The sequence below is a fragment of the Nannospalax galili genome, unplaced genomic scaffold, assembly GCF_000622305.1.
Source record: "Nannospalax galili isolate Female #2095 unplaced genomic scaffold, S.galili_v1.0 scaffold1852, whole genome shotgun sequence".
NCBI classification, from domain to species: domain Eukaryota; kingdom Metazoa; phylum Chordata; class Mammalia; order Rodentia; family Spalacidae; genus Nannospalax; species Nannospalax galili.
The window spans coordinates 133,030-160,848 of record NW_008331531.1 but is presented as its reverse complement, the minus strand read 5'-3'; the positions used below and the strand labels follow the sequence as shown (position 1 = coordinate 160,848).

Here is a 27,819-nt window from a genome sequence, read left to right as displayed (position 1 = left end):
TTAGATTACCACAGAAAATGTGACACAACACAAAATGTGTTGTGTCATGTTCAAATTCATACATGTAATTCGTTCTTCTTCATTCTCTTTTTTTCACTAACGACAATGCATGAGATAGCCTAGGTTATCTTGATAAATATTTTGCAATATCTTTTGTAGTCATCCACAAATGATAGTTATGTTTTATAGAGTACGATAATATTTAAGAAACATCTAAAATTGGTAATGGAATTGGACATCTCGAGATTTTTATATTGGGTCTCTCTCTGAAAAACCTACAAAAATTTATAGGTCATTAGAGATTGTTATAAAATTTGTGTGAAAATAATAGTCATATGAAAATGATAATGAATCCTTACATAATGACAATGATTCAATGCAATAAGTTTTGACTGAGAATGTGGGCTGATATTAAAGTTAATAGTGATAAGCAGAAACGGTTATGTGGGCTTTCAGGATAGAGAGATACATGATACACAATCTGTGTTCCTCGGAATGCTACATTTTAAAAGGGGCCAGGGAGTTGGACTATGGGGAAAACTTCATGACTGGGTGCACAGCTGTTAGGGAGGTAGCCTGGAATGAGTTCAGTGAAGCATTTTAAGGAGAAACCTGAGTCTGAAATGATGAGGATAAATTAACGGCCCAAAAATCAATGATAAGAAACATTATTATTAACAAGTTTCATGTTAAAAATATGAACCCACTAAATGATCAAAACAGACAAACAATTTCAAATTACTTATTAAAAGAAAACGATATCCAGAATGAGGAAAAAGAGCATCACAAGATGAACAGTGTGTGATAAATTATAATTGTTTTGGGGGAGTAGTATTGTTTATGATAGTTTTTATAAATTATAACTATCCACACAAATTGAAGAATTGTTTACAAATAACATATCTATTATTTATGACTACCTATACCAATCAGGATTATATATATAATATATATGTGTATATATACATGTATATTACTTCAGATGAGAGAGCTGTAGCCACTGAGACACGTTTTATGTTAACATCAAAGTTCCTCTGTTATTAAACATGCCTAGAAGAAGTACTGCTTGCAAAACATGAATGATTATTTTTAGCTACCTTAGTATGCCTTGTGTATCTGAAGAACAGAGATCATGAAATTTCTCCCACATTCTGTGGTTGAAAGGCACTAGGACAAAAGGAACTCAGATACTCACTTTTTCTCTTCTTGGAAACCTTTGTCTAGTTATAGATGAGCTGAGGACTAAATGATTCTGTAAATGAAATATTATTTGGTGTGGTTGGTGTTGGTAATCCAAATAAAACCTTCTGACTTTCTTTGTGTATGGCATCAGAATGCAGATCTCATCTTCAGAGTAATTCACATAGTATTACATATCCACTATTGTGTTTTCTCATAGGTTCCTAAGGTACTTATGAGAATAATTCTGCTTTGCACAGACATATAAAATATAAGAGATGTCATAAAAATGTGTAGACAGAAAGTCCTTGCAGATTTCCTGTCCTTAGGGACAAGCTTCTGGGGAGTAAGAGCAATAAAGAGTTCATGTAATCTGCTTTGTATGACACTCTGTATACTTCCCTTGAGCACAATTTTCTGTGCTGTGAAATTGTGGCAATCATTATATTAAAGACTAGTAGCTAAGTCCCAGCAGACATCAGTGAAAAGGGACTTTTATTACATCTATTTATTTACTTGTTTGTTATTTGTTTATTTATTATTTAATTGGTGTGTGTGTGTGTGTGTGTGTGTGTGTGTGTGTGTGTATTACGCACATGACATAGAACCCATTTGGAGGTCAGTGTACAACATGCAAGAGTAGGTTTTCTCATTCTATCACCTGGTTCCTGAGGATCAAATTCTCACTCTCAGGCTTTTCAGCAAGCAAGTTTAACATCTGAGCCATCTCTCTGGGTTTTTGTGACAACACTTTCTACATGAAAATAATCTCTAGAATATTTGAGGCTATTATATCAATTTTTATTCTGTTTATTTAAGCTTGGAAAATAAAAATAATAAAAATAACTTGCAACTATTATTGAAAGTTGTTCCTTATATGTCTATTGTTTTTAAGACATCTTGAAATCTCTGTGAAGGAGCTAGAGATGAAAAATTGGTTTAAGGTAGATATTGTGGGATTAAAGAAAAATGAACTTTGCAATCATTTTGTTGATAAAATTGTTGATGGAATGGCTTTCTGTAAAGGGACAGGTGAGAAATTATGAAAACACTATGGCCTAAGACATGGAGTAAATTAATAAATAAATGGGGCGTGGATGATAGCAGCCATGTTGCTTCAAGCAGATTACATTACTACATTAGCAATGGGGATTTCTAAAATTATTCACATGTTATTAAAAAGCACAATAGGACAGGCAGCCATACTGTAGGGGCTTCATGGACACAGCTTTTCCATTATGTTTAGAAGTTGCTATCTCACAGCAGATATTCTGATCATCTGGTTCTTACAATCTTTCCTCCCCCTCTTTGCAATGTTCCCTGAGCATTAATGAAGGGGTTTCAATGTAGAAACTATGCACTGTGACCTGTTGTGGATCAATATAATAACCTCCATCAGCTGAAAAAGAAGCTTCTCTGGTGAGTGAGGAGAGCTATACTTACCTGTTGCTGTAAGGACATGTATTTAAAATATAGTTATAAATTACATTGTGTGATAGTTTGAATGAGCAACATCTCCCATAGACTCCAAGTAATGGAATACTTGGCCCCAGTTGGTGGCACTGTTTGCAGATGTTTAGAAGGGGTGATCTTGTTCGAGGAAGTATGTCACTGGGGTTGGTATTTGAGACTTCATATCCTTGCCTCACTTCCAGTTTGCTTTCTCTCTACTTCCTGCTAGTGACTCAAGATGTGAGCTCTAAGCTTTCTTCTGCCACCATGTCTCCTCCACCTTTACAGTTTCTCCCTCTGGAACTATAGCTCAAATAGACTCTTTCTTCTGTTAGTTACCTTGCTCAGCAACAAAAAAGAACTAATACATATTGGTTTATAAAAATGACAGCAATTGAACTCTCCACTGTCTATGACCTCTTCAGCTACATGTAAATTGGTTAGGTTTACAGTACCAGGCATACATTTCTTCCTATTGAGTGGGTCTTAAGTTAGACAGCTGTTGGTTACCCAAAAGATAAAGGTGCAACTATTATACTGTTGGGGATATCTTGCTAGACCAGTCATTATTGTGGTTAATAGCAGGCTTTACATATGGGTAGGATTATTGATTGTTTTTCACTCTTGGCAGTTTGCATAGCACCTTCTGATAGTATGAAAATAGTTCTCAGGGAGGAGGCTTCTAGGTCAATTCCAGCTTAATTACTTGAAATTGTGGGTCCAAGCTGTGTGGTATCTTCAGGTCTTACCTTCAAGTTCTGAGAAGCAACCAAGGTCAACAACAATAGCCTACATTGTCTGGGGACTCATTTAGACCCGATTGACCAACAACTTGAAGGGACGTTTCCAATGTTTCCAATGGGATTTTTGTTAGTTTGTGGCCCTGGGACGGGAGCATTATCAGTCCTTGGGGCATAACTCCATTTAAACTACGTGTAAATATGTATACACATAGGCACATGGATACAAGTATATATAGTCTATATGCTTTTTAAGCAAGTTTATAAAGTAATGGTCCCCTATGTCTTTTTCAAACTTCTGTAGTGTTATTGCTTATTCCTCCATCATCTTCTGTATTATCCCTCTGCCCAATTAGAGTCCATCACTCTACTTCCCCTTCATAGTCCCGGTGTCCTACTATTCTGCTCTCTATAGATCCCCTTCCCCTCTGCAGCTACTTGAGGTTATGTACTCAAATCTAGAGGTTTGGAGCTTGGATTCACAAATAAGTGAGAATTTGTTGAGTGTCTTTCTGGGTCTGGGTTACCTTACTCAGTTTAATATTTTCCAATTCCATCCATTCACATTCAAGTTTTATGGTTTCCTTTCTCTTTAAACTGAGTACAATTCCATTGTGTATGTATATCACATTTTTTGTTATCCATTAATCAGTTTAATGGCACATAGGTTGTTTCCATTTCCTAGCTAATATGAATGAAGTTGTAATGAACATGGCTGAGCAAGTGTCTTTCTAGCAGGATGTTGAGTCCTTTGAGTACAGCCAAGGATTGCTATATCTGGGTTATATGGTAGCTCTACTTTTAGTATGTGGAGAATTTTTCATTGGTTGCACCAGCTTGTAATTTCATCAACAGTGAATGAAGGTTCCCCTTTACTGGTATCCTCATCAACATTTGTTGTCAGTTGTTTCCTTGATCTTAGCCCTTACAGCTGAGATAAGACGACATATCAAAGTAGTTTTGATTTATGATAATCTAATTGCTAAATATTTTGAACACTTTTAAAGGTATTTCTCTGCCACTTTTATTTCTTCTTTTGAGAACTCTCTGCTTAGATCTACAATCCATTTCTAAATTGGGTCATTTATTTTCTTGATTCTTTGGTTTTAAAGTTCTTGTACATTCTGGCTATTAATTCTCAATTGGTTGTACAGCTGACAAAGATTCTCTCTCACTCTGTGGGCTTCCTTTTCAGTTAAATGATTGTTACCTTTTCTGTGAGATACTTTTTAGTTTCATGAGACCCCATTTGTCAATTATTGGCCTTAGTTCCTGAGGAAATGTAATCCTTTCTCGTACTTATACCTTGTGGGAAAATGCCTATGTTCTCTTCTTTCCCTATATTTATTTTGCTTTTCTTCCTCAATAAGCACATTCTGGGTCTTAGATTGACATGATGCTATCTAGTTCACTGTGGAATTCCTCAACTGCTCTTGATGATGGATTTATCTAAGTGACTAAGTCCTTCTTAAAAGTGTGTGAGTGGAGGTCAGGGCTATCACTTTCAGGTAGTAGGTCTCTCCACAGGGGATAGACCTTTCTCCTTATGGCCACATGATGTAGATGGTTGATGTATCTGGAGTCATTATTTGAAACCAAAGATAGGAGCTATACATAGATAATAGTGTAGTGATTTAATAGACATGTATATTTGTGACAATGATTGTACCACCCTTGAATGATTTTTTGGCTCAAGATGTGGGGTGTGGTGTGTGTGTGTGTGTGTGTGTGTGTGTGTGTGTGTGTGTGAGTGTGGGCAAACCCATGTCAAAGCATGCACATAGAAGCCAGAGGATAACCTTGGGTGTTGGTACTCGTTTTCCACCTTGTTTGAGGAAGGGACTCTCGTTATAAGTATGCCAGGATATATATGAAATCTCCAAGGGATGCTCCTGTCTCTATTTCCCATCTTGCCACAAAAGTATTTGAATTACAGGTGAGGGGTACCGTGTATAGTTAACATGGAGTCTGGAGATTTTAACTCATGTCCATATGCTTGTATAGCAAGTGCTTTACCAATGGAAATGTTTCCTTACTACACAGTCTAAAATTTTAATACTCTATCCTTTATCAGTTCTTAGAATCAGTAGGGACATTGGAACCAAAACTTACACATATGTGTGTATAGATAGATACGTTTATGTATTCACTTTTAAAATCAATTTTAGTACTAAGTATTTGGTACCAAAAATACATAAGTCATCATTTCTATCCAGTTCAAATATTTCAAAAACTTCTACAGATTGTTTTGTGCATCTAATAATAAAACAAAAATTATGAACTTAAACTTGACTCAATAGGCCTTAATATAAATGACAGAATGAAAAATCTGTTGGTGGGGCTATGGGAGGATGTGGATGGGAAAGGGGGTATAAAGATTATTAAGATGTTTTATATGAAATATAAAAATTCTCAAAAAATAAATAAAAATAAAATTAGAAAAATAATATACATACATATTTGTATTGGATAAACATACACTAATATCTTGTAAGATAATGTAATTGGAAGAAATGACTGACAGAGGGGAACAGCCTCCTCTGTCTTAAAATTTGTTGGAATGAGATGAACTGTCGCAGCATTGAAGTTCCCAAATCCAGGTGATTTTTGTCAGGCTGATGACAAAGTCATGAACATTTTACATCTCTGAGGACACAGATAATTTGCAGGAGCAGAATAAAGATGTATAAGTGTTCATGCTTGAAAAGGTTACATAACGAAACTGGTGCTAGCCTCTGGGCACATTTTAATCAGAGGGCCTGGGAAGCCATGGTGCTACTTGGAGATGTCTGTTGTTTATATAATGCATTTTTGGGAGACTTTACGATAGAAGGATCAGAAAAAAAAATAAGCGATCATGGCCTATCATCTAGAATAGAACCTAAAATATAAAAGGAATATTTTCTTTCTGAGTCTTAGAAGATATTCTAGGGAGAAATTTTGAAAGTCATAAATTTTGGGTAATTAAAAATTATCTTTTTCATAAGAAACTTCTTTTTTCAATGATCTTATTTAGAGCAACCTTAACATCCTTATTTCTAAGGCTGTAGATCAGGGGGTTCAACATGGGCACAACAGTGGTATAAAAAACAGATGACACTTTCCCTTGGTCCATGGAGCTGACTGAAGATGGCTGAAGGTACATGAATGTAGTTGAACCAAAGAAAACAGCAACAGCAGATATGTGGAAGCTGAAGGTCTTGAAAGCTTTGGACCTTCCCTCCTTGGATTTAATGTGGAGAATGTTGGCAATGATGAAGATGTAAGAGCTGAGGATTGTCATGGTGGGTATAAAGATATTGAAAGAACTGAGGCATAGGAGTACTACCTCATTGATGAAAGTGCTAGTACAGGCGAGCTCCATCAATGGAAAAAAATCACAGAAGTAATGGTTTATTGTATTAGCCTTACAGAACTGCACTCTTAGCATGCAGAGAGTATGAGTTGTGGCACCAATCAATCCCATACTGTATACTCCAAATATCATCCAAGAACAGACTTGGTAGGACATTGTAACGTGGTAAAGCAAGGGGTTACAGATGGCCACATAGCGGTCATATGCCATTACAGCCAACATGTGAGCCTCAGATATAACAAAAGCAGTGAAGACATACAGTTGAGTCATGCATTCAGGGTAGGAGATGACGTTCTTCTCTGACACAAAGCTCACCAGCATTTTGGGGGTAATGACTGTGGAATAACAGAGGTCAATGAAGGACAGACTGCTGAGGAAGAAGTACATGGGGGTGTGCAGGTGGGAGCTGAGCAGGATCAGGATGATCATGCCCAGGTTCCCCATCACTGTGATCATGTAAATTCCAAGGAAGAGGAGGAAGAGGGGCAGCTGCAGCTCAGGTTTCTCTGATAATCCAACGAGGATGAACTCGGTCACCATGGAGAAATTTTCTTCTAACATTTTTCTTCGGGAATTCTAGGTAGGAAAATAAGAAAAATGAGATAGGCATGAAGTATCCTACCACATACAATCATTAGCTGCCTATAAACCCTCTGGGAGCCTGGCATCTCCCTTCCATCAAGAAAATGTTCATGTACAGGTTTACTAATATAATCCCTTGGCCCCCAAAAATTTTATCTTTAAGTGAAAGGAGTTCTCCAAATTTCCAATCTGGGGAGTCAGCGGTGAATGACTGATGAAAGAACTCCTGGTATTCAGAGTACAAGTGACTTTCTAACATGATGGGAATTCAAACATTTTCAACCAGGCATCTTTAGTTTTTATACCTACTAATACATTTTAGCAGTCTAACCCATTGGGATCCCAAAATATGGGAAATGTGAGTAAATATCAACTAGTTCCATCCCTTCTTTTGTCCTATGCTAGAATGTGGTAGTACATCTCTGAATGTCCAGGCAAGAGGTCTGATGGATTTAACGAGGTTTGCTAAGGATTCTTAGTGTGTTATTCATAATCTTCCCAATGCCTCTGCAGAGAACATGCTTTGTATGTGACAATAACAGCATCACCCACAAAAATAATAGAACCAATTCTATGCTTACTGGTGATGACTGAAAGACTTCTTTCACAAGTTAGTGAATAGCATGAAATATATACTTTGTATTTTTATTCAACAAAATAATGGTCTATATAAGACAATCAGACAAAAATTGACATAAAAGCTTCCAATTTTTAAAGCAAGAAGTACAACCACATCTAATTATAAATGAATTAATCTTGTGAATAGAAATTCTATGAAAAAGAAAGTATTATTAGAATTAATTTAAAAGGTCTGTAATGTGGTTAGATAAAATGTCAATAAGAAAGTTCAATAATTATAAAAATCCATCTGTAATATTATGAAAAATTTATGTTACAATCATTAAAGAAGACTTCACAAAATCCAGAGGACTTTGCGATGACTTGGGCCAGTTGGAGGGAGAGAGGAAGGGATGAAAATGAAGAAATGATATAAAATGTAGGAAATTCTCAAAAAATTAAAAAAATTCTGAAAATCAACAGAAATAAATTACAGAAACCAGATATGATCCTTTAAATTATAAAATATTATTGAAAAACATTAAGCCTTACATAAATGGAAAGAAATATCCCACATACATGAATCAAAAGATTTAACAGAAAATATCAACATTTACCAAATTGGTAAACAATTCAGAAAAATATTTATCAAAATCCCAGGTATCTTATTGCATGCAATGACATGTTATCACAAATCTCTTTAGAATTATAGAATCTGGAGCAAACTTGAAACAGAACAAACTTGAAAGAGTGGTATGAAGTTGGTCTCAAGTTTTCCCTCTTGAAAACTTACTGCAATTTTGCAGTGTCATCATAAGTGGAGATGTGCTGATAAAGCAAAGTAAATTTGAAATCAAGAAATTTACTTATAACTCTGAAGATTTGTGTATGTTTTCTTGAGTCTTATTTGGGGAGCAGATCATTTTATCAGTTGATGGATAATTAGATAGCTACATGTGAAATGACTAATATGTAACACTTTCTAACACTAAGCACAAAATTAAGGGGAATATGTGCTAGGAAGGGTAAATGGGGTGGGGAATGAGAGAGCAGTCTAGAGAGTGGAGTGTGAGAATGGATAGCCAACACTAAAAGCCTGTTGAAAAATATATATATATAATCAAAAGAGTTTAAATGTAGTTACCCTATAACATGGGGCTAATTTCACTACCAGACCCTATAAATTAGTGAATAAAAAACCCAGTGCCAGGAACAGACTCCTTCTGTTGGACTTGTTGACCAAGGATGTCCTAAACAATCTTAAACAATACTTTCTATTATGATTACTCTTGGTCACCGTTCAAAATTTGATTGTAAGACCCCATTGCTGAAATCACTACATATGTGAGTTGTAGAACAAGCATGGAGAAATCAAGCTGGTGCTGACCTCAAGGCTTCATCTCTAATGCCTAGCTTATATAGTGCTCAAAGTTGTGCATTCTCCTGGAAGAGAAAAGTAATCATCAATCTTATGCAACTGTGAAAGCTGAGAGCTAAAATAATGGCAGGCATAGCCAGATAGGCTCATTGATGTAATATTGGCATGAATGTTAGGGTAGTAAGCAATCATGTTCTGATTAGATTTAAGATTTTTCTCACAATGTGGATCCCATACCTAACACTGTTATCAGGACCAATAACTTTTGGCTTGACAGGTCACAGTCTGTAGGTGAGACGTTAATATTATGCTGCCAAATGAACACAATATTAAACCAACTCCTAATTAATTATTGTTATACCCATATATTAGTGCATCTCTCAACTGTCACCAGAGATCTTTCTTCTGACAGCAGATGATGATTAACATGGAGAACCACAACTGGTCAACATACAGAAAATAACAAGCTTGGCTCTAAATGGGAGACCTATACCACAACCTCTCTCCACAATATTCAGGGATCATGATGGAAAAAGAGAGTCAGAAGTTTCTAAAATCCAGAGGTAGTGAATGAACACATGGAAACTGTGTTACCCAGATAGAGCAGGGCAGTTTCAAGTATGAAACCACAGTGGTCATCCTAGCATGTAAAGGCCTGTGCAAACCCAAGCCAGACAAAAATCTATTATAAATGAGGAAGATGGGAAAGAATCCACTATCCTAGATAAGGAACTATTGGCAACTGATAGCTTCAGGGAGAGGGAGAGTCACTTTTCTTTAAGGGTGTGATACCAGGTTGGTTGACCAGGCTTCAGAGTTCAGACTCACACCCAAGAGCATTTGGAGAACACATTAGATTCAACTGGTCTTAAAAAATAGTAGAGGACATGAAGTGATGGACGTAGGGTGGGGGGTAAGCCTGAGAGGAGCTGGCATAGGGGTTCTGAAGGAGGAGGTTTGAATATGATCAAAATACATTTTATGAGATTCTCAAAGACTCAATAATATCATTTAAACATGCTAAACTTTAATATTATTAAAAATGTACAAGACTAGATCTTTGTAACTATGGATTTGGTGAAGATTTCTTGGATAAGATACCAAAACCAGAAGTTACGATAGAAAAAAGTGAAATTTTGGGATTATGTAAAAGAAAAGTTAATCATGCCATAAAGACACCAACCAGCAGTTAAAATGAAAGACATTACTTAGATATAAATAACATATTTTGATAAATAAAAGGACAACAATCTAAGTAAAAATGGTAAGAGGATTTAAATATTCTTTCTTCTATTGGAGATGGAGAGATTCCCTATAAGCATCTGAAAATAAGTGCTTTATATCTAATTAAATTCAGGTAAAACTGCATTGAAGTAACATTTCACATAAATGTCAGAGGTAATAATAAAGTGATAACTCCTGGCAAGGATATGAAGGAATTGGGATCCTCAGATGTTACTGGTGATATTATAAAATGGTACAGACTTTATGGAAAATAATTAGGTAACTTCACAATATAAACCATAGAGTTACCATATGGTTCAGCAATTTTATTACTGGAGACATTGACACAAGAATCGAAAATATGCACTCACAAAAATAACTTGTGCCATCAGTAGTTAGAGTACCAGTGCTTACAGTACTCAAAGTCTGGAAGCCATACAAATGTCTATCTAGTAGTGTATGGGAAGGCAATCTCCACATCATACATAAAATGGAACATTTTATGCATAAAAAGGAATGGTGTCCTGATATATTTAATCTCCTCAATTATCTTGAAACTCATTAATGGAGTCAGACAGAGAAGCCCACACAGTGTAGGGCCCCACTGTAGGCCAATTCGTATAGTTACAAAGCAGAACAGTGTCTATCATATGCAATGGGAAGAGAGGTACTGACATGACTGGTCATAGTTATAGGGCATTGGTTGGGTTGATGACAAAGATAATCTAAAACAGAATAGTGATGACAGCAAAGCATCACAAATATGTTAAAATATTAATTTTACACTGATAAAAATGAATTTTATATGAGTTATTAAACTAAACAAAATCAAAACAACACCATCCCCACACTGACCACACCACAACATTTCCATCACACCCTGTTTTTTGCTGCTTTCTGGGTTCCTTTCACATCTAGATTATTGCAATTGATGTGTAACTCTGCAGTTATGCCAGTTATACCTTTCTCCAAAAACACGGCATTTCTCTGTCCCATAGAAAAAACAAAATGCCATTATACGCTGACTAGCATGCCTTTTTGGTCTGTTGAGGTCGGGTCTTACCATGTAGCCCCCACTGACCTGGAAGTTGCTATGCAGATCATCTTAGACTAGCATTGGTATTGCAGTGACGCAACTGCCTCGACCACCAGGTGCTTGGATTAAAGGCATGCACCACTCTTGCAACTTATAGGATTTTATTATCTCCCTTATACATAGTAAGACCTAATAGGAACTCCTAGGCCTTTATGCTAATTAACTTTTAAGGAGTTAGAGACACAAAACATAATTTAACATTTTTTATATATCAGGGAAAATAATAGAAATGTAAATATGAAAATGGAAACAACAGGATATTATATAGATTATCAGATAATTCCCATGATGATAAAATGGACAAAGACATGTACTTTTGATTCTTTTCAATGACTGGCTGACTGTTTTGACATGTTCCTATCTCTCTCTAGGAAACACTGATCCCCAGCACTGAAGTGACATAATCTTGTCCAGTCATTATGACTTTGACATTAATAGGGGGGTTCTGACCTACTGTGGGTGATGTAGTGTATGGGTTCGATTGTTTTATTTATGTAAGTAAAATCATTCAGGATTTTTCCTTCAGTGACTGCGGTATTACTATTTGCATAATTCATTCATGTGACAAAGATTTTCTTAATAGAAAGGCAAAAATGCATTCCTTTAAAGAATGCAGTGAATACTCAGAATCATCATGAGATTGCTAAAAATTCTTATTTTTATCATTGTTATTTTATAGAACTCTTAAAATTGATTTTTAGTTTTTCTTAGAAAGCGGTTTTATCACAGCATCTTTGAAGCATATGTCACTGTTTTCTTCTGTTCCATGAACCCATATAGTGGGACAGGCCTAGGACACCTTGATAATGGCTTTGCTAAATTCTTATAGACATGTTATGAAAATAATACAACTATGTTTTATACCTGAAAATGGAGAAGAATAATTCATGAGAAAATCTTAAGGAGTACCTGGAATTAGCCATAGAGTTGGAAATCCTGAGTAATTTTTTCCATATGACGTTACATTTTGTCTAAAGAATTACGTTCTACCAAATTTTTAGAAATCATTTAAGAAATTTTTATAAAATCTATAGAAAATGACAATGAACAGTTATATGATGTTAACAATTCAAAACAGTATCATATTGTCTGGCTATGAATTAAGACTCATAAAATAGTTAAAAATGGAAGTGAAAAAGGTTCCTGCAGACATTCAGAATGAAGAGATGGATGAAACAGAATCACTGGTCTTTAGATTGTTACAGTCTAGAAGGGGACAGTGGGATCAACACTGGGTGGGTCCACAGCAGCATGCTTGTTCTAGTATAGCCCAGAGTGATGCCACTGAAGTGTTTTAAGGAGAAACCTTATTCTGGAAAGATGAAGGGAAATGAGCTAAGTCTTCCCAAAATTCAATGATATGAATAATTATAACAAATTTTCATGCACCCACAAAACACCAAACATACTAATAATATCAGATGATTTATTAGAATAAATGGAGTATCCAAATGAGCAAAGTGTTAGGAATAGCATATAGTAGTATATGGTAAACTGTGGTTGATATTTGTGCACATTCTGTGAGAGGGCTCATAAATCATAATAATTCATGAAAATTGAATAATCATTTTAAAATAAACTATATTTAGTATCTATATTACTTGTAACACAAGTCAGAATTGCAACCATTATATTACATCAGAAGAGAGAGCTACAGCCAATTACTTATATTTTGTGTTAACACCATAATACATTTAATCATTAAACAACCCTAGAAATTATACTAGTCCCAAATATGGGTAATCATTTTTATCTAGCATTAGGAAGCTCCTGTAATGTCTGAAGATAAAGTTCATAAAGGTCTCCACACATTCCAAGGTTGAAAAATGCTAGCACAAATGTATTTTAGGTACACACTTTTTCTCCTCTTGGAATCCTCTGTCCAGTTATAGGTAAGGTTTATACCAACTATTCCTTACATGAAACAGATCTTCATGTTGGAGGTACTGGTAATCCAAAATAAAACCTGGCTTTCCTCTACTTATAGGAAAACAATGCAACCTGTTTCTGTTTGGTTCACACACATAAAGTCAAGTACCACGATTCCTTTCAAACTTGCGAAAGTACTTACCTGAATGATGCTATTTTACATAGATCCTTGAAATATTAGAGATGTCATAAAATATATAGAAAGACGCTCCCTCAAGATTTCATTTGATTAGGGGTGAACTCCTGGGAATAAGAGCAATTACATTTTTCCTTACTATGCTTTGTATGACACTGTTTAATTCCCTGAGTATAATTATCTCAGTTTTGATTATATAGCAATCATTACATTAAAGTCTAAAAACTAAGGCCCAGCAGGAATGGTCACAGGAAGCCTTTATGAAAACTGACCCTCTGAAAATAATCTCTGAACTACATGAAGATATGATGCTAATTTTTCTCTTTAATTTAGGTATGTAGAAATGGATAATGATTTAGAAATTGATAATGATTGTAATTATTATTGAATGTTGCTCCTTCTATTTTCCTTTATTATTTCCATGACATCTAATATTATATATCACAGTGAAGAAGCTAGAGATGAACTTGTTGACTTAAGTCACTTTGGAATTAAGTGGAGATTTCAAAGTTATAGACAGATGATCTTTGCAATCACTTTACTTGATAATATTTTTGATGTGATGATTTTCCCAACGGGTATAGGTTAGAAATTCTGTTATCAGTATAGCCAAAAACATGGACAAAGCTTGAAAGTGAATGAACAGTTGACGATGGCAGCTACATTTACTTAAATATGTTACTATATTACTAGTTAGCAATAGAAATTTCTAAGGTGACCCATATGATATTAAAGAGAGTAGAAAATAGTTATATAAATGATATTTAGCTTATTATATACACAGAAATATGCAGCATATAAATATGTAACTATATATCTACATATACAACAGTTAGTGTATATATATATATATGAGTATGCTGAGATAATTACAAGAAATGACAATAACATCATAATAGCAATGAACACACTCCTCTCCCATGGATGTATAGAATTTATAATAGTGTTCTTCCACATATGTTAAAAGAGCAGCTTGGAGAAATGGATAATATAAAGCAAGGAAATTAGATATTTAGAATATGTGCACTTTGAAAAACAACAAAATTAAATCAAAATGATTGTAGTGCACCAAGGGACCAAGCATGGCAGAAAAATGTCTCACATGGGCAAAGAGGAAACAAATTAAGAGACAATAATTACACCACTGGTGGAATGTAAAAAAAATCAAAATTAATATAAAAATAATAGTTATTTAAATTTCATCATTTTGTCTTTCTTTACCACTGAGTAGAACTCCATTGTGTAAATGAACTACATTTTCATTATTCACTTCTCAGTTGAGGGACACTTAGGTTGCTTCCATCTCTTAGCTATTGTGAAAAGAGCAGCAATAACTATTGATGTAGAATGAGTCCTTTGGTATATGCCAAGGAGTGGTATACCATGTCATATGATACATTCATTTTAGTTTTTTAAGAATTTCCCATGCTGCTTTTGCAAACTCATGCAAAAACTCATGGGTTTTCTCTTCACTTCCTTCGTTATTTCTTTTTCTGTACAGAGTTTTTTTTTTTAGTTTAATGAGGTCACACCTTTTGATTTTTGACCTTAATTCCAGAGCAAATGATGTCTGATTTAGAAAATCCATACTTAAACATATATCTTGTAGGTGTTTTCTTATAACAACATTTTCTTCTAAAAGTTTCAGAGTTTCATGTTTCATACTGAAGTCTTTGATGCATTTGGAGTTGACTTTTGTACAAGGTGGAAGATAGGGGCCTAGTTTCATTCTTCTACAGCAGCATTTGTTGAAGATGTTGTCTTTCCTCCAGTGTGTGTTCTTGGCACCTTTGTCAAATATTTGGTAACTGAAATCGTGTGCACTAATGTTTGAGTGTTCATTTATGTTCCATTGACTTATGTGTCTATTTTTGGGCCAGTACCATGTTGTTTTTATGACTAGAGCTCTGTAATACAGTTTGAGATCTGGTATAGTAATCCCCCAGCAGTGCTCTTTGTACTCAGGATTGCTTTGGTTATCCTGGATCTTTCGTTCTTCCTTATGAATTTTGTGATTTTTTTTTCTAATTCTGTGAAGAATGTCATGTGGATTTTGGTTGGGATTGCATTGATTCTATATATTGTATTTGGTAGGATCGTCATTTTTGTAATATTAATTCTTCCAATCCATGAACATGGGAGGTCCTTCCATCTTCTGATATCTTCCCCAATCTCATTCTTTAAAGATTTATATTTTTCATTGTAGAGATCTTTAGTGTCTTTTGTCAGGTTTATAGTAAGATATTTACTTTTTTAAGGCTATTACAAATTGGTTTCCATGTCCTCTTTCTCTGATGCCTGTTATTGGTATATAGAATGCCTACTGATTTTGTAGATTAATTTTTTAATCTGGCACTTTACTCAAAGTGTTTATCAGTTCTAGGAATTTTCCGGTGGAATTTTTGGGATCTCTTAGGTATAGTATCATATCATCCATAAAAAGGGATGATTTAACCTCTTTTTTTCCAATTAGTACTCCTTTAATTTCCTTCTCTTGTCTTATTGCTCTAGCAAGAGTTTCAAGCACTATTTACAAAGGATTGGAGATAGTGGGCAGCCTTTATGGTCCTGATTTTAGTGGGAATGCTTCCAAGTTTTCTCCATTTAGAATAGTGTTGGCTATGGGTTTGTTGCATATAGCTTTAATTATGTTGAAGTACATTCCCTCCAGTCCAATTCCCTCTAAGACTTTTCATATAAATGCATGTTGAATTTTTCAAGGTCTTTTCTGCATCTATTGAGATGACCATGTGATTTTGGTCTTTGTGTCCATTGATATTATCTATGACATTTACTGACTTATGTATATTGAACCACCCCTGCATATCTGGAAGAAAACTTGCTTGATTGTGGTGGATGGTCATTTTGATGTGTATCTGTATGCAGTTTGCAAGCATTTCATTGAGAATTTTTGTATCTATGTTCATGAAGGATATGGATCGATAGTTTTCTTTTTCAGTGTCTTTAAAAATGAATAGTCAAAGCTGGGCATGGTGGCTCACACTTTTAGTTCCAGCACTTGGGAGGCAGAGGCAGGTGTCTCTGTGAGATCTGTGAATTCAAGGCTGGCACTGTCTACATAGTGAGTTCCAGGCCAGCTGGTGATACAGGGAGAAAAAAAAAAAAAAAAAAAAAAAAAAAAAAAACCCAAAACAAAACAAAAACGAATAGTGAGCTTTTGTGAATGAGGGCTACTTATTAGGCAGAAAACAATGTTCTGATTTTAACCTTTTTCATAAGAATACATAACCCAAATAACCCAGTGCCAGCATTTGTGAAAGAATATCATTTCTGAATATGAGATTTTATACAGAGGGCTGGAAAATAGAATTATTACTTTGGGATAGGAAAAATGAATATATGATTGTCAGTAAAACAGAGACTGTCATAGTTCCAAAATGAGATTGAAGAATGCTGCTGAGGTATATGAAAGTACTGCAGGCATGCTTATGTCTCTCACACATTACATTATTTACCAGTGGGTGAGAACTTCACTATTTTAGTGTGATTCTATGTTCCCCAATATAGCTCTGCACAACTAGGAAGACTAAGAAAATTTTAATTTCAGGGATCAAACTTTCAGAAATCATGAATATTCTTAATTTAGAGGGGCCAGATATGCAAGATATTGAGGTGATAAGATATGATCAAATATATTTATTTTCTTGAGTAAGAGAAATAAACCTCACCTAAAAGAGATAAGTTTCATATACAATGAAGCATAAAGAACAATAAGAATTCTTTGAAGAGTATAAAAACACATTTACAGGTTTTACAGATTACTTTGGATGAATGTACTCGAGATAATCTCAAAATTACTTTTTCTATGTTTTGGAACTGTGAATTCATTCTTCCCTGATGCCTTTATTTACCCCAAAATAATCATGGACTGGCAATAACAGCATAACCAGATATTATATATTTTTGATATGCCAAAATGTTATTTTACATAATGAAATTCTTCTTTTGAAATAACTTACTTAGAGCGAGTTTGACATCCCTATTTCTTAGGCTGTAGATCATGGGATTCAGTAAGGGTACAACAGTAGTATAAAACACAGACGACACTTTGTCTTTGTCTTTGGAACTGACAGAGAAGGGCTGCAGGTACATGAATGCCAGAGAGCCGAAGAAGACGGCCACAGCAGAGAAGTGGGAGCTGCAGGTGCTGAAGGCTTTGAACCTGCCCTCAGTGGATTTAATGCGGAGGATGCTGGCAATGATGAAGATGTAAGAGCTCAAGATGGTCAGAGTGGGAATAAAAATATTGAAAGCACTGAGGCATAGGAGTACTACCTCATTGACAAAAGTACTGGAGCATGCGAGCTCCATCAATGGGAAAAGATCACAGAAGTAATGGTTTATTATATTAGCCTTACAGAACTGTACTCTTAGCATGCAGAAAGTGTGAATTGCTGCACCAATGAAGCCCATGCCATATACTCCACCTACCATCCAGGAACAGACTTGATAAGACATGGTGACATTGTAAAGCAAGGGATTACAGATGGCCACATAGCGGTCATAGGCCATTGCAGCCAACATGTGACACTCAGATATAACAAATGCAATGAAAAAATAGAGCTGAGTCATACATTCAGGGTAAGAGATGATGTTCTTTTTTGTCACAAAGTTCACCAGCATTTTTGGGGTAATGATAGTGGAATAACAGAGGTCAATGAAGGACAGACTGCTGAGGAAGAAGTACATGGGGGTGTGCAGGTGGGAGCTGAGCAGGATCAGCATGATCATGCCCAGGTTCCCCAGCACTGTGAGCATGTAGATCCCGAGGAAGAGCAGGAAGAGGGGCAGCTGCAGCTCTGGTTTTCCTGTTAAACCTGCAATCACGAACTCCGTCACAATAGAATGGTTTCCTTCTGCCATTTTCATGTGAAAATTCTATTCGGGAAGTGAGAAAAATATGGTTTATGTATTTTATTGTCCTCCACCGATTGGATTGTGAGCTAGAATTTAAATCATCTCAGTTGGGTGTCAGTTCTCTGGCAGTAACTTATGTAAGGTAGAGATGCCAAAGAGTTTGTGATCCCTCAAATACGGAACATATAAATAAATAATAGATCTGTTAGATCTATGCCATCTTCATCTATCTGTGTTTTATTATGTATGTTGATATATACTATGTTGGTATATAGTCTATGAATACTTAAAGAACAGATATGGTCATGTCAATGGATTTTCCTCAGTACTTGCTTATATCTGTTACAATACTCACATATCCTCTACCAAGTACTCTTTCATATTAAACTATCAACCACATCAACAAGAAATTCCACTCAAAATGACCAAAGAACTTTTACAATGATTTCAACCACAAGTAAAACTAAAATTCTCTGAACATTTTTTTGAGCATTACATCAAAATTTCCAGTTTTGACATTTAACAAGAAAATACAATTAAAACTCTTGCTGGGCCAGATATGGCAGCACAAGCTTTTAATCAAGGACTTGGGAGACACAGGCAGGCAGATCTCTGAGAGATCAAGGCCAGCCTGGTCTACATAGTGAGTTTCAGACCATCTGGATCTACAGGAAGACCTTGTCTCAAAACAAAAACAAAACAAAACAAACAAAAAACCTCAACAATTCTATTGGAAAAAACAAAAAAATGAAATGATGTTGACATGGTATAAGTAACTCAATCTTTTGTACAGAAAATTACAATTAATATGTAAATGCAAACATCTAACTATTAGAATTGATTATCCTTAGATCATGAACTTTGTTGAAATGAATTAAAGATCTATATAAATATAAAGTCACTCCATTGTTCTTGAATCAAAAGGTCTAGCATTGTGAAAGTGGAAAAAAAATCCTAACTATGGTGTAAATTCAGTGTAACTACTGTAAAGTTCCACCTCTGTGATCATAGATACTGATGTGTTGGTCATAGAATGCCTATGAAATGTATTGGGCCAGGAAAATCAGAACAAATTTGAAAGAATGGAATAAAGCTGGAAGTCTTAGCTTTCCTCACTTGAAAATTACAACAATGTAATAATATCAAGATAAATTGTATTGACTGAAGTGTAGATGTACCAATCAATGAAATGAAATTTACACTCCAAGATTAGACTTGAATCTATGAAAATTTAAATTGGTATTCTGATTTTATGACAATTCATTGTAGATAGTATTTTTTCAACATATGGTCCTGGGACAGTTGGGTAACTACTTGAAATTTATACATAACCCTTCCTCATAGAATTTAATAAAAATATTTAAAATGGGACTTTGAATTACATCTGAGAGCTAGGGCTATAAAACTATAAAGAAAACACAAGACCAAATCTTTACAAGTTTGGAATTGATGACTGTTCTTGCCTAAAATGCAAAACCCAGATAACATCACCCAAAATTAATAAATTGAACATTGTAAAATGTTAAAAAATTATGCTTTAAAAGACATAATTTATAAATTGAAATGGTTATATACAGAATGGGAAAAATTTCAAGTAATATATCTGAGGGAGTAATTTTAGATAGCTTATAAAGAACTGATATAGTTTAACAGTTAAAGGGGCAAACAATACCATTTATAAGCACCTGAATATACAAATAATTATTCTTCTACTGGTGATGCATACATGGGAAATAAACACCTGAAAAGTTTGGCTTTAACATTAATTATTAAAGAAATTCAAATCAAAACCACAGAGGTAACACTTTACATTGATCAGGAAGTTATAATAAAAAGACACTAAGTGCTGGAAATGAAATGACAAAAGTAGACTTCTCACGTATTTCTGGTACTGTGTAAAATGATACAATACTTGTTAAGTAGTCTATCAACCACAAAATAAAAATCATTGAGTTAGTTACCATGTGGCCCAGCAATTTCAATCCTGAAGACATACCCACAGGGGTTGAAAATATACACTGCCAGAAAAATTTGTGCATAAATCGTTAGAGAAGTGCTTATGATATCCAAAGACTGGAAGAGCCCCAAATATCCATCCAGTGATGTAGATGCAAGGTATATTTTATCCATAAAATAGACCACTATTCCAGAATAAAGAGATTTAAGGTCCTGATTTCCACTGTCTTTTCAGAGTCTTAAGAATGCTAATTGAAAGGAACCAGACATGAAAGACCACACATTAAAGGTCCAGTTAATAGGAAGTGTCAGATATAGGCTGATCCATACAAATGAAGCTTGGTATCTGTCATATGCTCTGGGGAAGGAGGAACAGATATGACTGCTCATGGTTATGATGCTTTAGTTGAGATGATTATGTAACATTCTGCCAATGAATACAAGGCTGACTGTATACCCCTATGCATATTAAAAACACTCTGAATTATACACTGGCAAAATATGAATTTTAATGTATATCAAATACATCATAATGAATGTGTTATAGTAATTACAAATACAACAAAATCATACTGACACATACTGTTTTCACAAAACATCCGACCACAACCTTTGCTGCCCTCCTGGAAGCCTTCCCCATTTAAGCTATACCTGGTGGGTACCTTTTGTTTCATGCCAAAGATTCCCATTAGGTTTCTGCCACACTTTGCATTTCTCTGTCTCATAAGCAACTAAAAGTCTAAAAGTGCTTTGATGACTCATATATACCATAATCAGTATTTTTTACTAATTCATAAAAAAGAAACAGGTTTTTCTTTGTCGGTACAGAATAGAGTATTTGTCAGGTGTGTGTGTGTGTGTGTGTGTGTGTGTGTGTGTGTGTGTTTGAGTCCATTTAGTGCTGCTCTCGTATGGACAGGTGTTTACGGCTGACTACTTAGCACTAGATAATTTATCAAGGAGCTCATCCCTGGAGAAAACGGATTCTCCCTTCCTCAGTATCCATTGACCGCCTGTAGCTCTTCACCTAGAGGTGGGACTCCTTGAAATTTCCCTCATCCACATTGGCATGTTAACTGGTGTTGTCTTTGTGCAGGTCTTTGGTTTGTCAGGTGTGTGTGTGTGTGTGTGTGTGTGTGTGTGTGTGTGTGTGTTTGTGTTGTGTGAATCCAGGTACGCTTGTGTCATGATGTGAATGCAGGGATCAGAGGACGCCTTTCCGTCTTGTGTGAGACAGTCTCTTGCACTGCATAGCCCAGGCTAAATGGCCCTAGTCCTTCCTGTAGACTTTCTTATCTGCATATCCTTTATTCCATTAGGGTTCTGGGATTACAGATTTTTCTGACTTTCTAGCAGATTCTGGGAATCCTAACTCAGTTTTGTTAGACTTCTATAGCAAGCACTTTGTTCCACTGTGCAATCTCTCTAGCCTCAGGGCCTTACTAACTATTAACTGACAAAGAGTTAGAGGCACAAGGAAGACACATGATTCAAAATGTTTCTTCAGTCTTTATGAGAGACAACAATAAAAACCTGATTTTAAATTATGGAAACAATCGGCTAAAGAGGTTGTCAAAGAATTTATGAATAGTCTCTGCATCTTGCTCCCTGACACAGACTCGATTCTTTTAACTGTCCAATTGGCCATCTCCTATTAAGGACAACCATCTTCAATTATGGCCAATTCTATACTAGAAAACTTCAAGTCTGCCTATACGTTGATGTTATTAATTCACAATGGAACTTAATTTTTCTAAACTCAGAACTAATATTTTGCTGATTATCTTTCATAAAACCTCTTTTATTAATTTTACTATGTCTCCTGATTTTACCTATAAAATACATTGTGTTTGCATAAAGCTATAGATAGAATGTGTTCCCTAATGTTTTGTTAGAAATTTAGCCTCCAGTGTAGAATTATAGAGAGGTAGTAGGACCTTTAAAGGTGAAGACTTTGTGAGACCACTGGTTTAATGTGATGTAACGAATTAGTTGTCACACATATAGATTCCTGACATCCCTGACATTCTGATGCAGTTGTGCTCAGCCTCATCTACACTGCTAGTCTGTGCTCTTGGTCCTTTACTTCCTGCCACATTATAATGAAACAAGACCCTCACTCTTTATAAGATGGAACCCATACCTGGTGCTGTTACCAGGGACAAGAACCTGTGCTTAGACAGGTCACAGGCTGTGGTTGAGAACCTACTACTATTATCTTCCTAAATGGGTATAATATTAAACCAAATCCCAATGATTTATCATTATATCTATAGATTAACACATCTCTCAGCTTTCATGAGGGAAGCTGCTTCTTGCAGCAGATGGCGATTGATGCAGAAACCTACACTGTTTGAAATGTAAATAAGAGACTATAGAGTTCTTGGCTCTAAATGGGACATCTATATCACACCTGCTGTTCTCAAAGCTCAAGTATCATTGCAGAAGAAAGCATAGAATGATTATAAGAGCCTGAGATAGTGGATACAAGGAAATAGGTTTTCCAGCCTCAACAGGGAAATTATGCATCTAAACCTACAGGGCTAGTGACAGCATGCACAAGACCTGTGCAAACCCATGTCAGACAAAAACCCAGCATTGAGTCAGGAGGTGGTCAAGGAACCCCAGCTCTAGCTAAAGAACTATTGTGTTGGCAATTGATAGCTGGTGGAAGAGGAGAGTGATTTTTCCTTAAGGATGTGATGGCAGGTAGGTTGACCAGGCTTTAGGGTATGGACCCACACACAAAAACATCTGGGGAACACAAATTAGACTATATAGGACTTAAAAATTAGTAGAGGGCATGAAATGAAGAAGTGGAAGAAGACAGAGTGGACCTGAGAAGAGACTGGGAAAGGAGTCTAATATGATCAAAATATACCATATGAAATTCTCAAAGGATGAATAAAATATTATTGAAACAAGAAGAAGGTCCGTATCAGGCATGTCTTTTTTATGTTGGACTTCCCTATCTAGACTTGAGATATACAAATGCCTGATCATTATATACTGTCTATTATAGAATGAGGTACTCCCTCATAGCACCATGAAATAGACTAAGACATGTATTCTGCTACAGTTCTGTTTTCATTGGCCAACTGGGTGTTTTATTTTATTTTGCTTCTCTGTGTGTGTGTGTGTGTGTGTGTGTGTGTGTGTCTGTGTGTGTGTGTGTGTGTATGTGTGTGTGTGTGTGTGTATCTCACAGCCACAGAAAGGTCTGTTTCTCATCAACGTGTGTGTGTGTGTGTGTGTATCTCACAGGCCCAGAAAAGGCTAGTTCTCATCACAGAAGCTCCTTTATTTCTCACAATGCCATTGTGGCTTTGATAGCAGTCATGAGGTCCTGACCCATTGCAACTGACTGAATTACTCTGAAGTCTCATTCTCTTAAATCTGTTTTCTGTTCTGCTTTGCTAACACCACCCGTGTGTTTACATTCCTTTGAACTTGGTGGAGAATTCTAAACAACCTCCCCTGTATCAATTTTCTTAGTGTCCCTTTGTCTGATGAATTTTAGACGTGAATAGATCATCAGCAAAATGCCAAAATGCTTTAAGGGAAGGCAGTTTTATTTGTTGTCTCCTAACAGCATCATTGAAGTGGAAATGATACATTTAACATATGCAATTTGATCACTTCATGCATTTTTAAAAACTCATGATATCACCACCACAATTAAGTTAATCAATAAACCTGTCATCTGCAAAAGGTTCCTTTTATCATATTTTTGCTTCATTTTAATAAATGTGTTAAGAATGCTTTGTATGAGAGCTACCATATCTTCTGAGTGTGGAAGGCCTTAGTGTATACTACAGACACTATGCTGTACTGAGTCTCTTCATAATTCAGTCATCAGACATTGTTAAGAAATTGCACCCACTGATCAACTCCTCCATGTGTCTCCCATGTTTTATACTCTGTGTCATTTTTGTGTTCTTCCCTCTGAATTTGACATTTACCTTTTATGAGTAGAATCATTCATCACTTTTCTGTGTGGCTTGTTTCACTTTGCTTAGTATTTTCTTGGTTTTCCAAGTCATTTCAAACAAAATTTCTGTTAGAGATGAAAAAGGCTATGTTATTTTACGAAAAATGCAGTGATGAGTTGTAACAATTCTAAGATCATTAAAGCATATCTAGAGTTTTTGTTTTATTATAATTTTACCTAATATAGTGAAAGTTTTAAGAGTTCTGCATTATCTTGATAAAGACTTTATCTTCACAGGCATTTTACACATGGTTTTTTGTGACTGAAAATAGAGAATAATACCTCATAGTTATATGAACCTAGGGGACACCTCAAAATTAGTGTTAGAATTAGAAATCTTTATTTATTATTCTGTAAAACTTTACATTTCAGGTTGTCTGGAACAAAATTCATCAATAACCTAGTAGATATAATGCACAAAAGTGTTATGAAATTTATAGAGATTAATGAAAACTTGCATCATGATAATGATTCAAGAAGATATTATTTGGATGTGAATATGAACTGAAACTACAACAGTTAATAGAAAGAAGCAGACATGTTGCTCTAGACATCCAGGATGGAGAGCTACATGATTCAGAATCCCTGTTCCTCACAGTGTTCCAGGGAAGAAAGAGACAGGGAAGTCAACTAAGAGGTCAATATCATGACTGGGCATATCCTCATGAATACAGCAGGTGTGGTGTTAGCCCAGAGAATTAAACAGGTTATTGCCACAGCCCTTGAATGCCTCCAAGAACTTGAAGGTAGGTCTCTGTTTCTGAAGACAGTACATACTTTGGACACAGGATTTGGAGCAATGAAACTGGAACTGACCTGGAAGTCATCTCCCCTGAAGGCTAGCTCTCACAGTTTTGGAGAGCACTACACAAGCTGCTAAGGGAGAACATCAATTGGTGGTCTAACCCCAGTTTTAATGCCTAATAACCACATCAATGACTGGGGTCAATGAAGGATTTTTAAGAGAAGCCTAAGTCTGGAAGGATAAATACACATAAGCAAATTCTTCACTTTACTTAGTGATAATACATATCATTAGAATAAACTTTCAAGGTCCAAAAATATAAAATCACAAAATACCAAAATATATCAACCATTTCAGAAGAATTATTTATTAAAATACACAGGAGATTCAAAGCGAGGGAAAGGATGGTCACACAATATAAACACCTCCTGGTAAATCATGTTGATTTATATACATACTTACATATATATATAATCATGTTTATATATATGAAAGTTTTTATATATATGATATATATGAGAGGTTTATGAATTTAAATTATCCATGAATATTGAATTTTCATTTATAAGGAATTTATACCTGGTAATCTACATGACTAATAATACAAATTAGGATTGGCTTTATTAAATTGTATCAGATAGACAGATAGATAAATGTATTGTAGATAGATGTTTTTTTGTTATCCTCAAACCCCCTCCACCTCTTAATCATGCCTGAAAGAAATGTAGGTTAAAATATGAAAATTCGGTTGGAGAGATTGCTCAGTGGTTAAGAGCACTGGTTGCTTTAGCAGAAGACTTGGGTAAACTCCCAGCACTCACACGGTGGCTAACAAAAATTTGTAACTCTAGTTCTAGGGGATCCAACACCCTCTTCTGACCTCTAAGGATGTTGCAGGACAGGGGTGCAATTACATACACTGAAACACATAAAATAAAAATAATAAAAAGAAAATGGAAATCCCTCTGTTATGATGTGTGACCAAAAATACGAATATAGCACTCTCAGCAAGTGTGAGGAAATCCTTACACTGCCTAGAGACACTGTAGAGGCATTTGTGATGGGCCTCCAAAATTCTGAGGTAGAATGGTACCAGGAAACTATAATTCATATCCTCACTTTTTCTCTACTTGGAAATTTGGTACTGCTAATCTAAAATAAAACTCAGTTCTCCTTTATTTAGGGGATCAGAATTCGGATCTCAACTTCATACACATATTACAAATTCATTACCCAGATTTCCCTCATAGTTTCCCAAGTCACTTACCTGAATGATGCTTTTTTCACATAGTGTTTCTATATAAGAATTTTCATAAAAATATATTGGAAGAAATTCTCTCAAGGTTTCTTTTCACAGGGGATGGGCTTCTGGGAGACAAGAACAATTAAAATTTCGTTTTAAATTTTTGTAAAATACTCTTGTTAATTCCCTTGTGTATAATTCTCCCTCTTGTGAAATAGCAATTATTATGTTATATTATAGAAACTATGGCTTAGGACATGCCTGTAGAAGATCTTTAGGAAAAAAATTTCTAATTGGAAAATAATTTCTGAAAGAATCAAGATTTTTGCATTTTTTATTTTTTAGGGCTTTGAAAATTGATAATGGTTTTACTAGCTATTAAGTTTTGGTCTTCATATACTTTCTTATTGCTTTTGAGGCATTTTAATGCATAGCCTAGGTTAAAAAGCCATAATAATTAGTGGTGTAGCAAAGTATGGCCACTAGTGTAACAGTGGCATAAATACTACGGGAGTAACTAACCACCTTCTAATTGAATTTAAGGCCTGCTTCCTTATAGGGAGGCCATAACTGACACTATTGTCAGGGCCAAGAACCTGTGGCTAGACAGGTCACAAGCCATGGTGAAGAAAGCTCCTACTAGCATTCTGCTAAATGACATAGTATCAGGCTGACTCCTAATGATTTGTTGTTATACCCATGGATCAACATATCTCTCAACACTCACCAGAGAACGTTCTTCCTGCTGCAGAGGATGATTAACACAGAGACTCAAAAATAGTCAACATGCAGCAAAAAATAGACAGCAGAGTGCTCAGCCCTAAATGAGTCACCTATATCATAACCTGTTCTTCCAAGGCTGAAGAATCATTGCAAAAGGGGGGACAGAAAGATTATAAGAGCCAAAGATGTTAGATGAGTACAAGGAAACTATGTTGTCTGCACAACATAGAGTGGAATAGACACTTATATTTCATTATAGGTTTGGGTATTGTACAATGCGGTAAGAGTGACAGTCAGTTGGATGCTCCCCATACATGTTTGAAAGGCAATCTAAAATAAAGCCAGCACTGTTCTATCCTTCCAAGGCACACAACTGATATGACAGATAAAGGATATGAAGGTATAAAACGTAATGCTGTGTAAAGGGGGAAAAGGAATCCTAGGCTATTCCTGTGGACTCAGAGCCACACCGGGCAGGGAAAGCATGCTGGTTACTGGAGATGTAAATACTGGTTTTATTGGTGGAAAGATTTTGAAGTCTTTTGAAGTTTACATGAAACAAGGAACATAGCCTTCACCTATCAGCTGAAAGTGGCCTAAAACAATACAGAAATGTGTGGCTTCAGATATGACCAAGATTCATATATATATATA

General features: G+C 35.5%; 2 protein-coding genes across 2 annotated transcripts in view; both read right to left on the bottom strand.

Annotated features, from left to right (window-relative positions):
* Positions 1-6,351: 6,351 nt before the first annotated feature.
* The window catches only part of LOC103728696 (olfactory receptor 150-like), a 24,006-nt gene continuing 2,538 nt past the window's right edge, over positions 6,352-27,819 (bottom strand). Inside the window, exons 2-3 of the mRNA XM_008826657.3 lie at positions 26,467-26,567; positions 6,352-7,302 (exon numbers count right to left, since the gene is read on the bottom strand). Of these exons, the coding sequence (XP_008824879.1) occupies positions 6,352-7,287 (936 nt within the window). The 5' untranslated portion in view covers positions 7,288-7,302; positions 26,467-26,567. The remainder of the gene's footprint in view (positions 7,303-26,466; positions 26,568-27,819) is intronic.
* Positions 17,575-18,519, bottom strand: LOC103728707 (olfactory receptor 150). Its single transcript, XM_029560393.1, has one exon. It carries the CDS (start codon positions 18,517-18,519, stop codon positions 17,575-17,577), a length of 945 nt encoding a protein of 314 aa, XP_029416253.1.

Bases quoted from the DNA above. Each gene is read 5' to 3' on its own strand.
- LOC103728707 (XM_029560393.1), bottom strand. From the start codon at position 18,519: ATGAAAATGGCAGAAGGAAACCATTCTATTGTGACGGAGTTCGTGATT.